Source organism: Microtus oregoni, unplaced genomic scaffold (genome assembly GCF_018167655.1).
Source record: "Microtus oregoni isolate MIOR12 unplaced genomic scaffold, Mior012 000007F_ref0000211, whole genome shotgun sequence".
Classification (NCBI taxonomy): domain Eukaryota; kingdom Metazoa; phylum Chordata; class Mammalia; order Rodentia; family Cricetidae; genus Microtus; species Microtus oregoni.
In genome coordinates, this window is record NW_024543066.1 from 58,608,249 (window position 1) to 58,625,591 (window position 17,343).

Consider the following 17,343-nt stretch of genomic DNA (forward strand, 5'->3'; position numbering starts at 1 on the left):
ATGGCTTAGCAAAGTAAAGACAGGCAGAAAATCCAAACAGAGATATAGAGAGTGGGTGGAATCAAGGAGATGCCATGTAGAAGCTGAAGGAGAAAGATGCCACAACATTACTAGTAAGCCAGTCTCGTGGCAATACATAGATGCATAAAAATGGGTTAATTTAAGATGTAAGAGCTAGCTTGGAATACACCTGAGCCACTGGCCAAACAGTGTTGTAATTAATATAGTTTCTGTGTGATTATTCCAGTCTGGGAGTCTGGGAAATGAAAGTACAGTCTCTGCCAACAGGTTGGGAAGTGGGGGGAAGGGATGGGATAGTAACGACAAGCCTATGTTATTGGCCAGGGTTTTTCTTTGAAACAACCTTTAAAATGACATTATACAAACAAACTCCTTTACACTTTTACACCTCAAAATATTGGGTTGGTTATTAACACATTAAAAGGGGAAATGCAGACAGGAGAAAATAAGTAAATGAAAAATAGTCTAATTAAAAGAATAGATACTATCTTTTCAAGGTTGACCGTGACAATGGAAAGGGTTGGTAACAGTTAAATTTCCAACTACTAGGTATATAAAGGAGTATACTCTCTTAGGTAACAATTTAGTCCTAACACATGAAAATACTTTAAAAAAATCTACATGCTGTTTTTTGGTTTTGTGTTTTTGAAACAGGGTCTCCAGCTGTGCAGTGATAGCACACACACTTTTTTTTTTTTCCTGGCACACACATTTAATACCAGCACTAGGGAGGCAGACGCAAGCAGATCTCTTTGTGGGTTTGAGGCCAGCCTGGTCTACAGAGTGAGTTCCAGGACAGGCTCCAAAGCTACAGAGAAACCCTGTCTCAAAAAAAAAACCAAAAAACAAACAAACAAACAAAAAACAAACAAACCAAACTGAACAAACAAACAAAAAAGAAATAGGGTCTTAACAATATAACCAATGTTGGCCTAGAATTCTTATTCTTCCTCATGGTTTTCTGAGTGTCAGCATTGTCTAGGCCACATGCTGATCCCTAGCCCCAAATAACACAGAGTGGGCAGAGCACAGATGAAATATCTGTTTCCCCATCTTTCTGCAGTTGTGTGTTGTACATTCTAGTGTTTTTATTGTTGTTGTTGTTACTGTGTGGAGAATGGGGGAAGCGTGTGGAGATCAGATGACAATTCTGTGGAGTCAGATCTCTCCAGTCACATATGATCCTGAGAACAGTCAGGAGGAAGTGGTGCATGCCTTTAATCCCAGCATTTAGGAGGCAGAGACAGACGGATCTCTGAGATTGAGGCCAGCTTGATCTACAAAGCAAGTTCCAGAACAACCAGGATTGACTGCTTTAGAGAGAAACCCTGTCTTGAATTAAAAAAAACAACCAAACAAACAAAAAAAACCCAAACAAACAAACAAAAAACCCAAAAACAATAAAAACAGATCCTGAGAATTGAATGCAGGGCTCATCAGGTTTGCATAGCAAAGATCTCAGCATTCTTTACAAAGCAAAATGCTGAAAACATAGTGATATCTAATAACAAGGACTATCATACATTACAATTAAAGTTGACATAGAGGCCGGGCGGTGGTGGCGCACGCCTTTAATCCCAGCACTCGGGAGGCAGAGGCAGGCGGATCTCTGTGAGTTCGAGGCCAGCCTGGTCTACAAGAGCTAGTTCCAGGACAGGAACCAAAAGCTACGGAGAAACCCTGTCTCGGAAAAAAAAAAAAAAAAAAAAAAAAAAAAAAAAAAAAAAATAAAGTTGACATAGATAAATTTTCTTGTGTATGTGGTATATGCACAGGTACACTCATTCACATGTGTGCACCTGGAGGCCAAGTGATATTGGGTGTCTTCTGTCACTATCTAATTTCTGGAGACAGTGTCTCAAACACTGAATCTGGAGCTTTATGTTTCTTCTAGACTGGTTGCCAATCCCAACCTGTCTCCACTCACTCCAGATGGTGGGGTACACACATATGGCTAAGCCTAGTTTTTACATGGGTGATGGTGACCTGAACTTAGATACTCAGACTTATGCATCAGGCCGTTCTCTGGACCATTTCCCTACCCACTCTCATATTTTTTTCAAGAAAGGGTTTCATGTACCCCAGGCTATCCTTGAACTCCGGATTCTCCTGCTCGTCTTCCAACTGCGGAGACTGTAGATATGCACCATCACAACCAGCTAGCTGTTTAGACAATTATTTAATGACATAAAAATGTGTGATATCATAAAGTTTTTAAGTAAAATGGCTTAAAAATAATATAGACAATGTTTATTTTTTCTTAGTTTTTCGAGACAAAGTTTCTTTGTGTATCGTTGGTTCTCCTGGAACTTACTATATAGAACAGAATGTATTCAACTTCACAGAGATCCATTTGTCTCTGCCTCCAAAGTGCTGGGATTAAAGGTATATAGCACCACTGCCCAGACAACATTTCAACTACTAATAGTATTACAAATATTTAATCCATCAAATTCATGCATCCATGAATATTTGTGGGTGGTTTGTTTTGGCATATTAAGATTATTTTTGAGCTTTTTAAAAATAATGTCTATCCATTTGTTAATGTATTTAAAATGAAAAAATTTGTCGGACGATGATGGCACACCCCTTTAATCCCAGAATTTGGTAGGCAGAGGCAGGCGGATCTCTGTGAGTTTGAGGTCAGCCTGACCTACAGATTGAGTGTCAGGACAAGCTATAAAGCTACGCAGAGAAACCCTCCCACCAAAAAAAAAAAAATTGAAGAAATTTCACCATTAGCAATAAAAAAAAAATTGATGGTTCAGTGAAAACCAAGATGGAATCCAGGTTTTACCATCCTCACTAGGCTCACTTACCAGTGTTTTTCATGACTGAAGTTAAGCTGCTAAGGATGGAACTAATTTTTGCCAGATCCACATTTGCCAGGTTTGGCAAAACCAAAGCAGGGGAAGGGGACAGAAGCGAAGTGTTCATGGGCTTTGGAAGAGGTGGAGCTGCTGTCGTGGGCACAGTTGCTGGGGCACACGATGAGGCCTTCGAGACACTTTCTGTTGACTTTGTGGGTACAGAAGTGGAGACAGCTGGTTTTTCCAGAGGTTTTTCTTTCCTGTCCTCTACTGTTTGAACAAGAGGCAATGTTATAACCTATTTTCTAGATTTTACTTTCAATATGAACCAATATTATGTCCCTAATATTTCCTACTCTGAGGGCAAAAGCCCTACTCTCACTTTATGTTTTAAAAACAAAACAAAACACAAAAGCCCCACCAGTTCCTAGCAGCCATATTAGATGGCTCAAAACCCCTGTAACTGCAACTCCAGGGGAGTAGATGCTCCTTCTGTCTTCTGGGGGTATACACAGATATGTACACTCATACACATAAACAAATATAAGAGAGGGCTGGAGAGATGGCTCAGTGGTTAAGAGTACTGACTGCTCTTCTAGAGGTCCTGAGTTCAATTCCCATCAACCACATGATGGCTCACAACCATCTGTAATGAGATCTGATGCTCTCTGACCTACAGGCATACATGCACACAGAGTACTGTATACATAACAAATAAATAAATCTAAAAAAAATACAAAATAATCAGTCTTTATAGTTTATGATCATTCCCAACATAAATTATCTGTATTTTACTTCTTAACATGAATTATTTTATGCACATGACTGCTTTTTTTGTCGGCACGTTATGTGTATATGTATGCAGCTCCCCAAGAGGCCAGAAGATGTGTCCTCTAAAAGAGCAGCAGTGCTCTTACCTGCTCCAGGCCTTAGGTAGTAATTTGAAACTGCAATTTTTTTAAGTCTTAAATTTTGGACATATACTCCTCTTACTACTTTAAAGAACACAGGGTAAGTAGTGTATTTAATTCAACACAAGCCAAACTACTTAATAAAAATAATTATAAAAGTGCAGAAGTCAGACAAACAACCATTTAAGGTTAGTTCTGAAAATTAATTAATCAACTGCAGCTTTGGAATTCTTTTTCCTTAAATTATTTTTGGATTTATATATGTTATGAGTATTATGTCTCTATTTATGTACACCACATTTTTCCGGGTGTCCAGGGAGGTTACAAGAAAGTGTCGAATCTCTTGGAACTGGAGTTAAAGACAGCTGCGAATTGCCATGCAGGTGTTGGAAACTGAACCCAGGTTCTTTGCCAGAGCAGCAAGTGCTCGTAATTGCTGAGCCATTTCTTCAGACCAGTCAAATTAAAAAAACACAAACAAAAGTTTAAAGTTATAAATTCTTGTAATATATTTTGCTTATCTCAACATATCCAAATTTTGTTTTGTTTGTTCAAGACAGTGTTTCTCTGTGTAGCTCTGGTTGTGCTGGAACTCTCTCTGTAGACCAGGCTGGCCTTGAACTAATAGACAATCCACCTGCTTCTTCTTCCTGAGTGCTGGGATTAAAGGCATGTATTGCTGCCATCACCTGACTTATATCCAAAATATTTTTTTTCAGTAAGGTATAAAAATAAAAATCATTTCTGAGCACTAGGATACGGCTCAGAGTTAAGTGCCTGTGAAAGGCCCTGGGTTTGATTTCCAGTACCATGAAAAAGCAAGCTTGGCTAACTAATTAGCAGGAAAACAAAGTCAATACAGAATATAAGCTACTTACCAATGATTTTTGATCCATCATCTTCTACATCAGAGAGTTCCATGTCTTGCACATCACGGTTATCTGTCACAGGCTCAGGTGTGGCAGATTTTTCACTCTCCATGGCTGGTGACTGGGATTCCTCACCTCCCATTCCCTGAAACGGAGACTCAGAACCAGTTGGGGAAGGAGCATCCATACTTGGAGAAGGAACTGGTGATTCCTCGGGATCAGGAAGGGTTGACTTCAATTGATCCAACTTCTTCTTTAAGTTGTTTACTCTGTTAGCAAAGGTTTTATAAGCCTAAGTAAGAGAGGGGGGAAAAAAATACATTATTTCTCTGAAAAAAACGAACACCCAGCCACCATTTTGACTATGATCACATTTCCTCGTTATTAAAAACAATGAGAACAAAACAAGAATATCATCATCTGTTGAGCACAGAGTAGTCTGGATATCTACTGTGTTCAGTGAATATTACAATCCAGTCATCTGAGTTAAAAATCTGTTTTTTTTTGGGGGGGGGGGTTTCTCTGTGTAGCCCTGGCTGTCCAAGAACTCACTCTGTGGACCAGGCTGGCCTCAAACTCAGAGTTCCACCTGCCTGTCTCCCAGTGTTGGAATTAAAAGTTGTGAGCTACTACTGCCCAGCTTTCCACACATATACACATAACCCTCTCCCCCTCCTTCCCTTTCTATATGTGTACACATGTATATATGCATATATATATAATATATAAAATAACTCAGACACATTTATTTTGGGGGTGGGCATACAGGTATGTAGGTGTCACAGCACACATACAGAGGTCAGAGGAAAATTTGTGGGAAAGCTGGTTTTCTCCTCTCACACTAGTCCCAGGGACTGAACGCAGGTCATCAGGTTTGGCAGCAAGTGCCTTTACCCTCTAAGCCATCTCACCAGCCCCCAAAACTATTATAGTCTATATACTGAGTCATACATGTTTTACCCATATATATTTTTAGTCTTAGTTTTCATTTCTATAACACTGTGAACTCCTAAAAATAAACAAATGAATGAATGAATGAAACAAGGAGGAAAAAAGAACCCATCAAGGCATGATAAGCAAACAATCAAAAGCAGAGGGACCATTACAATAAGTTACTATGGTAACCTAGGCTGTCTAGAGCTTGGAGGAAATCACTTCTTGTTATTTGAAGCTGAAACCTTTAATTAAAACATTCTAGGGAAAAAAAGAAAAACAAAGAAAAAAAACAAAGAAAAAAATTCTAGGAAACAACTGCAGGCTTCTCTTAAGGTCTACCCCTATGAGAATAGAGTCCCCAAACTTTCATATGTTTGTGTTTTCTCTTTGTGAATACGCATGACTTGGAGGGAGGGGTCATTATACCTTCCCCTCAAGAAACCTATTTCGCTCTGGTACCCTGAATCAGCAAATCCTTGCTTCTTCGATCACTTGTATGTTAAAAATTACAAGAGTACTCCTAGTCATTCATGGTACTCCAGCTTTAAAAAAAACCTCTACAGCTGGGCAGAGGTGGTGCACGTCTTTAATTCCAGCACTTGGGAGGCAGAGGCAGGAGGATCACTGAGTTCAAGGCCAGTTTGGTCTACAGAGCAAGTTCCAGGAGAGGCTCCAAAGCCACACAGAGAAACCGGTCTTGAGGGGAAAAAAAAACAACTTTGTAATAGTCCAAATGTATAAGGCACTATAGAAAGAACATAAATATCACACACACACAAAAGGAAAAGGGGAAAACGAGAAAGAAATACTAATGCACAATGGTTAGGATGTTTATAAATGTTAGTATCTGAGGGATCCATGCCTTAATCTAATCAGCACTTTTTACTATTCAAGAGTAATTTCTTTATGTGTCTAATGTCTATTTTTTTTTAAGATTTATTTATTTATTATGTATACAACATTCTGCCTTGATATATGCCCGCACGCCAAAGGAGGGCGCCAGATCTCAGTACTGATGGTTGTGGGCCACCATGTGGTTGCTGGGAATTGAACTCAGGACCTCTGGAAGAGCAGTCAGTGCTCTTAACCTCTGAGCCATCTCTCCAGCCCCTGTGTCTAATGTCTAATGCCTAATGCTTATTCTCAGTGTTACTCACCATATGTAAAAAGTATCTGACATACAGTAAGTATTCAATATAAAATAGTTGCAATTACTTACGTTGGCCACCACTTTCACTTCCTTGTACTGTGCTTCATAGAAAATTCCAGCATTTTCTAGTGCTTCTGTTAGGGAGGGCCCGTTTTTCACCTGTTTATCTAATCCATTCACAAACTCCTCTAGCTTTGAACTTGCTTCTTCAAATTCTTTGGAAAACTTCTTTCCCCCTGTTTTATCTAAAAGAATGGAGAAAATATTTATATTAAAATTAGAAAAGTTAAAAACATTAATCTCAGCCACGTGGTAGTGGCACACGCCTTTAATCCCAGCACTCTGTAGGCAGAGGCAGGTGTATCTCTGAGTTCGAGACCAGTCTGTTCTACAGAGTGAGTTTCAGGACAGCCAAACAGAGAAACCCTGTCTTAAGGGGAAAAAAATATTTTGAGTAAAATTCCTTTCCATGCAACAGTTCTTACTGTTCTGTGACACTTTTCCTGCTGCGTTAGCTGAAAATTATTTTTGTTTTGAGTATGAGACTATGTAGTCAATGCTGGCTTCAAATTCATGGTCTCCTGCCTCAGCTCCCCAAGTGACGAGAGTCCTAGAATGAATGTGCCACCACATCTGTTTTCTAGTGTACGATATTTCTCGTCCCAACTTTAAGACAGAGTTTCAATAAATTGTTTAGGTTGTCCTTCAGTGACTGATATTACAGACTTGTGCCACCAGGCTATAATCACAATAACAGTTTTACCTTTAAGAAGTTAAACCAACACCTCCCCCGAGACACACACACACACAAACACAAACTTGTGATTGTTCCAAATGAAGGTGCCTTTAATAAGATAAAGTTCACCTGAAAGAGTTATTATTTTTCTTTTTTTTAAACATTTATTTTTAGCCAGGCAGTGGTGGTGCATACCTTTAATCCCAGGATGAGGGAACAGAGGCAGGTGGATCTCTGTGAGTTCAAGGCTAGTCTAGTCTACTGAGTAACTTCAGTACAGCCAGGAATAGACAGAGAAACCCTGGTAAAAAACAAACAAAAAACAACAACAACAACAAAAAACAACCAAACAAATTTATTTTTAAATTTTATGTGTATGGGCAAGTGTTTGCATGTATGTGCACCACATGCAGGCCCTTGATGCCCTGGAACTGGAATTACAAGCCAATAGCGGTGAGTCATCCAGCATGGGTACTGAAAACTGAATCTAGGTTCTCCGGAAGGATAGCAAGTGCGCTTAACCACTGAACCACCTCTCTAGCCCCATCGGTCACTTCTTTTAGCCATACTCGTCCTTAGGAATATCATATGAAGCTCCATTCTCTTTACCTGTATCTACTTTCTGTCTCTCATATGAGAAGCCACAGTTCAGAGAAGTCAAGTCATCTCATACAGTATTCACTCTTCTATGAAAGTGTCCTTAAAATTCAACAAGTGCTTCTCTTCTAATGCCTGCTGGAATAGAGCTGTGGATGGATATGGGCATTCATTCTGTCTTTGCCTTTCATTAGCTATGCAACTTGAGCCTACTAATCTCTTCATAAGGCCTGTTTTCTCATGGGTATAACAGAGCTTTATAAAATGCTTCCAGGTTTTGATTGAGATTAAATTAGATGGCCTGTGTTCAAGTTAAAGTATGGTGCAGTGGACAGGGATAATATTCAATATCCAATGGATAATATTCAAGTCACTCTGATTAGCAAGTATAACATCACTTATTCTGTCAAGACTTTTTGTTTATATTCAATGGACACACCCTTAGAGATATTACAGAATAAAAGCCCAAGCATCTTCATCTTTGGTGACTAAATACACATTTATGTATTTAGTAAATTTATATCACCATTGTAGAACATGAGCAGACGCTAGAAGTACCATCTGGGTTGCTGAGAACTGTTTAAAAACAGTGTGCACTGCTTTTATTCCTTTCCCCATCATGGTTTAAGTATAAAGCCTCCCGAGTGCTGGGATTAAAGGCGTGCGCCACCACCGCCCAGCTGCAAAAGGCAGATATTAGGGTTAGTTACAGGTACATGGCTGGTTCTGTTTTACGCGAAAGTGGTCTTGTTCTAATTAATGGTCTACATTCCCCTTCTCCCTCTTTGTAGTCCCTAGCTGCAGTGGTTCAACATAGCTACTCCGTTCTTTAGAGCATGTTCTAACTTTATGTAGATAATGCAGGTGGACAAGCTAGATTGTTAGAGGCAAAAATGGGAACATTAAACAAACACCACAGAGCTCACTAACAGCATTATGATTCTGCTATAAAATGTGGATTTTCCTCTTTTGGGAGAAAGCTTATAACTATTTTGTATGGCTTATCTGGAAACTTCTGTAAATCTTATGTTCTATGACTTTAATCCCAGCACTCTGGAGGCGGAGACAGAGGCAGGTGAATCTCTGAGCTCGAGGCCAGCCTATTCTACAAAGTGAGTCCAGAACAGCCAGGGTTTACACAGATAAACACTGACTCAGAGAACGAAAAAACAAACAAGGAAAGAAAAACTTAAGTCCTAGTAAAATATTGCTATTCCATAAATAATTGAAGTAAAACATGGTACAGAAAGGAACAAAATGGACATATAAATGAACAGCTAACCATTATTTATTCATTATTTCAAAAACATGCATCAAGAGCAACAGATATGTGTAAATGTTCAAGCATTAGAGTATAGAAATAGTCAAGTAAAAGATAATCTCTGATTGTAAGAGGCTTATCTTCTAATAAATTATGAGTATAATTATATAAAATCATAATATAAAAAAGGAGAAGACAATAGAGCAATCTTACTAAAGAATATACTCAAATCAATTAACCACAAAGGGGAAACAAAACTGTTTATATCTAATTCAATATAACAAGGAAGTGAAAAGAGCAGGAATTTAGGGGCTGGAGAAATGGCTCAGTGGTTAAGAGCATTGCCTGCTCTTCCAAAGGTCCTGAGTTCAATTCCCAGCAACCACATGGTGGCTCACAACCATCTGTAATGAGTTCTGGTGTTTTTTTCTGGCCGGCAGACATACACACAGACAGAATATTGTATAATAAATAAATAAATAAATAAATAAAGTTTAAAAAAAGGAGTAGGAATTTATATACAAAGCCAGGTGTGCTGGTATACAAGAGGTTCAGGCAGGCAGATCTTTTTGAGTTCAAAACTAGCCTGGCATATAGAGTGAAACCCTATAACAAGCAAGTAACTCCCTGTCTCAAAAATGAAAAAACAGGGGCTGGAGAGATGGCTCAGGGGTTAAGAGCACTTGCTGCTCTTGCGAAGGACCTGAGTTATTTCTATATTCACACGGTGGCTTACAACCATCCTTAACTCTAGCCCAGGGGATCAATGCCATCTTTTGGCCTCTGTAGGCACGAGGCACAGATGTGATGCACATATAGACAGTCTGGCAAAATACTGATACATATAAAATAAATAAGTCTTTACCGCCACCCCCCCCAAGAAACCCAGGAAACCTCCTCCCCTCAGGGGAATTGATTTATTTATAAAGTTCATACAAATCAAACTGCTACGTCAATGGAACACAATCACTTCTGAAAATTGCTTTACCTGAAGGGGTTGAGGAATTCTCCCCACTCCTCTTTAAATACTCTGTAATGATCCCACCCAGAACTAGGTTTAAAGTTCTTTTTATGGGGCAAACCAGTCCGAAAGGAAGAAAACTTTGAGCTTTTTTTGTTGTTGATATCGCTTTTATGTTGTTGTTGTTTTAATAAAACAGGTTTACTCTGTGTAACTCTGGCTGTCCTGGAACTTGCTTGGTAGACCAGCCTGGCCTTGAACTCACAAAGATTCAACCACCTCTGCCTCTGGAGTGCTGGAATCAAAGGTGTGCACCACCATCACCTGGTTACTTTGAGCTACTTTATTTAAGGATGTGTTTGTTACCTTTTAAACACTTGAGAGTTTCTGTGCTGCAAACATCCACTCTCATAGTTGACAACTGTTTCTCCTTCAGTTCTATCTGATCTTCTGATCGTTTGTACGTCAACAATTCTTCAATGAGGGCCTGAGACTGAACATAGACCACAATCAATTCTCATTCATAAGATCAAATATTCTCTCCCCTAGATATGTAAGACTAATGACTAAAGAAGCCCTAAGAGGAAAAATAAATTCTTTTACTTTTCCTCAGAAAACAGAAATCGATCTTCAACTCCCAGTCAAAAAACATATTCTTAATTACATACTTATTTTAAAACTTACTTTTAGTTCTTGAAGACAGTTTTACTATTTAGCCCTTGCTCCACAGATCAGGCTGACCACAAATTTGTCCCTGCCCCCTGAGTGCTAGGATTAGCCTTCACAACTGCAATCAATAAGTTATAAAAACAAAACCAAAAAAAAAAAAAACCCAAAAACCAAAACTTTTATTTACATTAAAAATGTTGGGCTGTGGGCTGGAGAGATGGCTCAGTGGGTAAGAGCATTGCCTGCTCTTCCAAAGGTCCTGAGTTCAATTCCCAGCAACCACATGGTGGCTCACAACCATCTGCAATGAGGTCTGGTGCCCTCTTCTGACCTTCAGGCATACACGCAGAAAGAATATTGTATACATAATAAATAAATAAATAAATAAATAAATATTTAAAAAAAAAATGTTGGGCTGTCTACAAGAGCTAGTTCCAGGACAGGAACCAAAAAGCTACGGAGAAATCCTGTCTCGGAAAAAAAAAAAAAAATGTTGGGCTGGAGAGATGTCTCAGAGGTTAAGAGCACTGGCTGCTCTTGCAGGGGTCCTGAGTTCAGTTCCCAGCAACCACATGCTAGCTCACAATCTATAATGAGATTTGGTGCCAGAACACTACATAATAAATACATAAATAACTATTAAGAATGTTTTTATCTTCTAATTTAATTTTCATTCTGTACATATGTGTAGGCGCACAGCACCATGGTGCATGTGGAGACCAGAGGATAACTCTTCAAGAGTCAGCTCTCTCCTTTCATCACGTGGATCTCAGTTATGAAACTCAGGCTTGGTGGCTATCTACCCAGTCCCTAATTATTCAAGTTAATTTACAGATATGGGGTTAACATCGAAACAAAAGCCCCTCTCTAAACTTAATTATAGTCCTGTGCTGCTCTAAGAAAATTTTAAGTTTAGTAGCATTAAATTAAAGAAGAAGGCTCCCTGGTAACATACACTAAACACACAGCTTAGCTGGCAACAGATGTTCTACACTGTTGTTTCTTCACTAGGAAAACAGACAGAACTCCAGATAATCTAATCCTATTCAGATTCCCCATGTACACACGAGCAGAAATAAATATGACTGGGAACTGTGACTTCAATGGTGAATAAATGATCTTTACTATACTTAAATTCTGGAACTTACTCGAAACTCAGCAACTATCTTAGATTTGAGAGCAGCTTTTGGATTCGTGGATGCTGTTGAATGAAAAAAAAAATCAATAAGAATACAACACAAAGACTTGACCAAATCTAGGAAAATCTGAGATGTAGAGTTAAGGGTGTACTCTGCAAACATACGGCAGCCATGCACACATAAATCACAATATAATCCTGCAGCAAAATAATTGGCTATGAAATTTAAATACTCCTAAACATAACCAATAGAAAAATAAACTATTTAGATAAGTCTAACAACTTACCTCCAAAAGACTTGTTAAGTCCCAGAATTAATGATTTGGAGACACTGAGGTAGATACATGAAGCACCTCCCTCTAGTCTTATCAACTGTAAGAAAATCTCAGTATCTCAATGTAAGAGTGTCCAGGAACAAGACATCCAATTAATCCTGAGCACTGGCTGAAGAAAATTATTTATCAACTTCCATCTGGCTAAGTTTAGATTTTTTTTTTAGCCGACTTAGTTCATAGCAACAAAAGATCTAAATGCATTATCACTGCACTTGAACTTTGGTCAGACTGATGGCTTCCGTTGTTCCTAAGCATGCAATGTATGACCAAAAGGATGGCAGAGGACTCCCTTAACCATGATGAGTAAGTATCATATGCTTGATGGAGCAAAACATCCCAACTCTCTTGTTTCACCTCCCACTTCTCCACTGTCCTCCACCTTGTTCCCTCCAAACCTTCCAGTCTCTCGACAGTCCTCCGTTTGCCCACAACAGTCTATAACATGCAGCATTCCTCTCCCTTGATATCATGCTGGGTAAATAGGACAAACACAACAGTAGCTCCAGATAGAGAATGAGTTTCTGGCCAAAATTGGAGGCCCATGTCTAATCTGGTAGAGTGTATCCCCAAATCTGAAGGCTTTCATGGCTCCCAGAGAAATGCTTCTTAATGCCTAGTCTCCTCTTCAGCTTTGTGGTGTAAACCAGCCGCCTCTAACTCCGCACATCTCTGAATGTAGAAATTAGCCTGGTACTATCAAGCTTTTTTTTCTTCTTTCAATCCCCCAACTACTCTTGGATCTTCGCTCAAACCCTTTTTCTGCATTTCCTCTGTTTAACAGTAGTTTTTAAAAGAAGTAACTTCATGCTGGCTTGATTAGTCTAAGACTGGGAACCTCCCAGGCCTAGAAACACAGGCTTGCCCATGGTTTATGCCAGGTACGGTGTCAAACGGTCTACAGTTTCTTCTGCTCCAAAAGGAGGAGGTAATTTTATATTAGTTGAGATTTTGTTCCTTACTTTGTGATTTCTTCCACTGCTTATTCGGTTGTTTGTTCAGATTTTCTTTCAGCTGCTTCTGAGTTTTGAAAGTGGTACCTGGAAAACATTGCAGTTTTTGCAGTCTGGCATTATGGGAAGCTGTTCTGTCTGTCCACTTCAGTGCCAAAGATGTAGCAAGAAAAAGGTAATCCAAGACTGTGTAGTTTCTTTCATTTTTTTCTTTTATTTTTATAAAAACAAAAATAGACAATACCCACCAAATCTAAGAAGCTATTAAATAAATGTAATTTCTACAATTAATGAAATCTCCAGTTCTGAAAGAGAATAAGGCAGAGGCTAAAAATAAGTTTCTTTTGAATAGAATACAAACGTGTATGCAGGATTCAACAGCTTCTTAGAAGGTGTTCTTTTAAAAGCCAATTTCTAGTGAAATGATGATCATGGCAATAATTACCATGAACTTCTATTTGGTGGTTTAATAACATAAATCTTATATATAAGAACTAATTTACTTAACACACACATACATACACAAACACACAAAGAATAGATATATAATTATTGCAAAATGAAATCAAATGGAGCTTAGAGACTATACAATTATGTTCACCACCAAACAACTTAAAGATGTGAAACCATGCCCAAACTTCCCCAACAGTAGGAGGACAGAACAGTATTTACCAAACATAATCAATGAATAGTAATATTTAATGAAAGCAAGCACAGAAAAATAACCAGATGACTATCATCATTTAACATATTTACTGTTTTTAGTCAGCAGAAACAAAGGTCCAACTACCTATCCCAACCAATTTAATTAAGTCCAGATAGTCATGTTTTTATGTATTTAATTTTAAACAAATCAGGCCAAATTCCTTTACCACTTTAGTATTATACAACAGGACTGGACCTGTGGATACAGAAGAATTGCAAAGACTGACTTTTAGGGAAAAAAGGCACTTACTTAAAGCTTCTCTCAATGCCACAATCATGTCTTCTGGGTACACATTTCTATCTTCCCAGATTTTAAAGATTCGCTCTATTGACTTAGAGACGGATGGATCCCTAAAAGAAGAGTAAAATATACAAATACTGAGCTAGAGATGGCTCAGTGGTTAACAGCATTGCCTGCTCTTCCAAAGATCCTGAGTTCAATTCCCAACAAACATATGGTAGCTCAAAACCATCCATAATGAGATCTGGTGCACTCTTCTGGCCTGCAGGCATACATACAGGCAGAATACTGTATAAACTAACAAACTAACAAGCCGGGCAGTGATGATGGTGCAGGTACTCTGTGATTTTGAGGACAACCTGGGCTACAGAGTTAAGTACCAGGACAGGCTCCAAAGCTATACAGAGAAACTCTGTCTCAAAAAAAAAACTAATTAATTAGTTAATTAATTAAAATATATAAAAATATTGACATATCCTCAAACTAGAAATCTGTGAATAAAGTTACCAACAATTTAGTATCTAGCAAATTTCTTGTATTATTTTTTTAGTTTTGTTATTTATTTTATTTTAAAAAAAGAAAACAAAGTATTTTTTTCATTTTACATAGCAATCCCAGTTCCCATCCCATCCCCTCCCTTTTCTCCCTTCCCCCATCCACTCCTCAGAGAGGGTAAGGCACATTGCTTTGGGGAAGGTCCTTTTTAATTCTGAGAAAAGATCTACTATTCACTGCACTTTATGTGCTTTGTCTGCATGCACACACATGGGCCACGATATCTCTGAATTAGAGCAACAGATGGTTGTGAGTCCCATGTGGATGCTGGGAACCAAACCTGGGTCCTCTGGAAGGACCAGCTAGTACTCTTTACTGACCCAATCCTCCAGCCATATGTATACCTTTAAATATTTATTCCTACATTACCTATTGCTAAAAAAAATTACCTTATTCAACACTTTATCAATGGCAAAATGAGGCTACAGATATATAGTAAACATTGTGATGCTTGTAAGATACATGTAGTGTGTATACTCATGCAGACACTAGCCAGCCCACACATGTAGTGTGTATACTCACGCAGACACTGGACGGCCCACACATGTAGTGTGTATAGTCACAGACATTGGTCTGCCCACACGTGTAGTGTATACTCACGCAGACACTGGACTGCCCACACATGTAGTGTGTATAGTCACAGACATTGGTCAGCCCACATGTGTAGTGTGTATAGTCACAGACATTGGTCTGCCCACACGTGTAGTGTATACTCACGCAGACACTGGACTGCCCACATGTAGTGTGTATACTCACATAGACACTGGACCGCCCACACATGTAGTGTGTATAGTCACAGACATTGGTCTGCCCACACGTGTAGTGTGTATACTCACGCAGACACTGGACGGCCCACACATGTAGTGTGTATAGTCACAGACATTGGTCTGCCCACACGTGTAGTGTGTATACTCACGTAGACACTGGTCAGCCCACACATGTAGTGTGTATACTCACGCAGACACTGGTCAGCCCACACATGTAGTGTATACTCACACAGACACTTAAATGGAGAGGGAAAAAACGGTATTTATTTATCTTTGTTTTTTTGAGACAGGGTCTCACTCTGTATCCTTGGCTGGCCTGTAATTCAATATGTAGACCAGGCCCTGAACTCAGAGCCACCTCTGCCTCCCAAATGCAGGGATATAAAAGCATATACCACCATGTTCAGTATAAAAAGAAATTTAAGCCAGGCATTGGAAACCTACACCTTTAACCCCAGCACTGGGGGGAAAGGCAGGTGGTTCTCCATGAATTTGAGGCCAGCTTAGTTCACATAGTGATTCCCAGAACAGTCAGGGCTACACAAAGAAACCCTGCCTTTAAAAAAGCAAAACAAGGGGCTGGAGAGATGGCTCAGTGGTTAAGAGCACTGGCTGCTCTTCCAGAGGTCCTGAGTTTAATTCCCAACAACCACATGGTCACTCACAACCATTTGTAATGAGATCTGGCGCCCTCTTCTGGTGTGCGGGTAGACATGGAGGCAGAATGTTGTATACATAAGAAATAAATAAATCTTAAAAAAAAAAAGCAAAACAAGAAAACAACCTCCCACCAAAAGAAAAAAAATAAAAAACATTTTTTTTAAAGGAAGAGATTGTTCAAAAAAGCAAAAGTCGATGGCATTATCGTGGGGTAGTTTTTATAATCCCGGCATATGGGAGGCTGAGGCAGAAGAATCATCAGTTTGAAGTCATGTTAATTACTGTGAGAAACACACATTAAAAAAGATATGGCTCAGAGGTTAAGAGCACTGGCTGCTCTTCCAAAGGTCCTGAGTTCAATTCCCAGCAACCACATGGTGGCTCACAACCATCTGTAATGAGATCTGTTGCACTCTTCTGGCCTGAAGGCATACATACAGGAAGAACCCTGTATACATAATTAATAAATAAGTCTTAACTGGGCGGTGGTGGCGCACGCCTTTAATCCCAGCACTCGGGAGGCAGAGGCAGGCGGATCTCTGTGAGTTCGAGACCAGCCTGGTCTACAAGAGCTAGTTCCAGGACAGGCTCCAAAACCACAGAGAAACCCTGTCTCGAAAAACCACAAAATAAATAAATAAATAAATAAGTCTTAAAAAGAAAAAAAAAATAACAAGGGAGAGCAAGGATGATGACTGGGACCCACAGGGTGAAATGAAGAATTAACTCCTGAAAGTTGTCCTCCGACCGCCACATGCACGCTGTGGCATATGTACACACATGCATAAATACATAAATGTGAAGATAAATCAAAAACAAAACAAACAGTGCTGGAGAGAAGACTAAGTAGTTTAAAGCACTTATTGCTCTTGCAAAGGACCTGGTTTGGTTCTTTTCACCCACATGGAGCTTACAACAGTCTGTAATTCCAGTCTGAGGATCTGGTGACCTCTTCTGGCCTCTACTAGCACTAGGGGTGTGTATGTGTCCACGCGCATGCGCGCGCACGTGCACACAAAGCATTCATATACACATATAAACTTTAACAAAGCTAAGAACTGAGAGGAAGCA

The 17,343-nt window shown here is 39.2% G+C and overlaps 1 protein-coding gene across 6 annotated transcripts in view; it reads right to left on the bottom strand.

The window, feature by feature from the left end:
• The window catches only part of LOC121450414 (regulation of nuclear pre-mRNA domain-containing protein 2-like), a 54,289-nt gene that overhangs the window by 12,294 nt on the left and 24,652 nt on the right, over nt 1-17,343 (bottom strand). For 3 of the 6 annotated variants that reach the window (XM_041655258.1, XM_041655260.1, XM_041655262.1), the window contains exons 3-9: nt 14,300-14,400; nt 13,354-13,431; nt 12,070-12,122; nt 10,619-10,745; nt 6,767-6,942; nt 4,621-4,903; nt 2,841-3,101 (exon numbers count right to left, since the gene is read on the bottom strand). In XM_041655258.1, coding sequence (XP_041511192.1) covers nt 2,841-3,101; nt 4,621-4,903; nt 6,767-6,942; nt 10,619-10,745; nt 12,070-12,122; nt 13,354-13,431; nt 14,300-14,400 — 1,079 coding nt within the window. The remainder of the gene's footprint in view (nt 1-2,840; nt 3,102-4,620; nt 4,904-6,766; nt 6,943-10,618; nt 10,746-12,069; nt 12,123-13,353; nt 13,432-14,299; nt 14,401-17,343) is intronic. The other 3 variants (XM_041655259.1, XM_041655261.1, XM_041655263.1) reach the window with 1 other exon arrangement.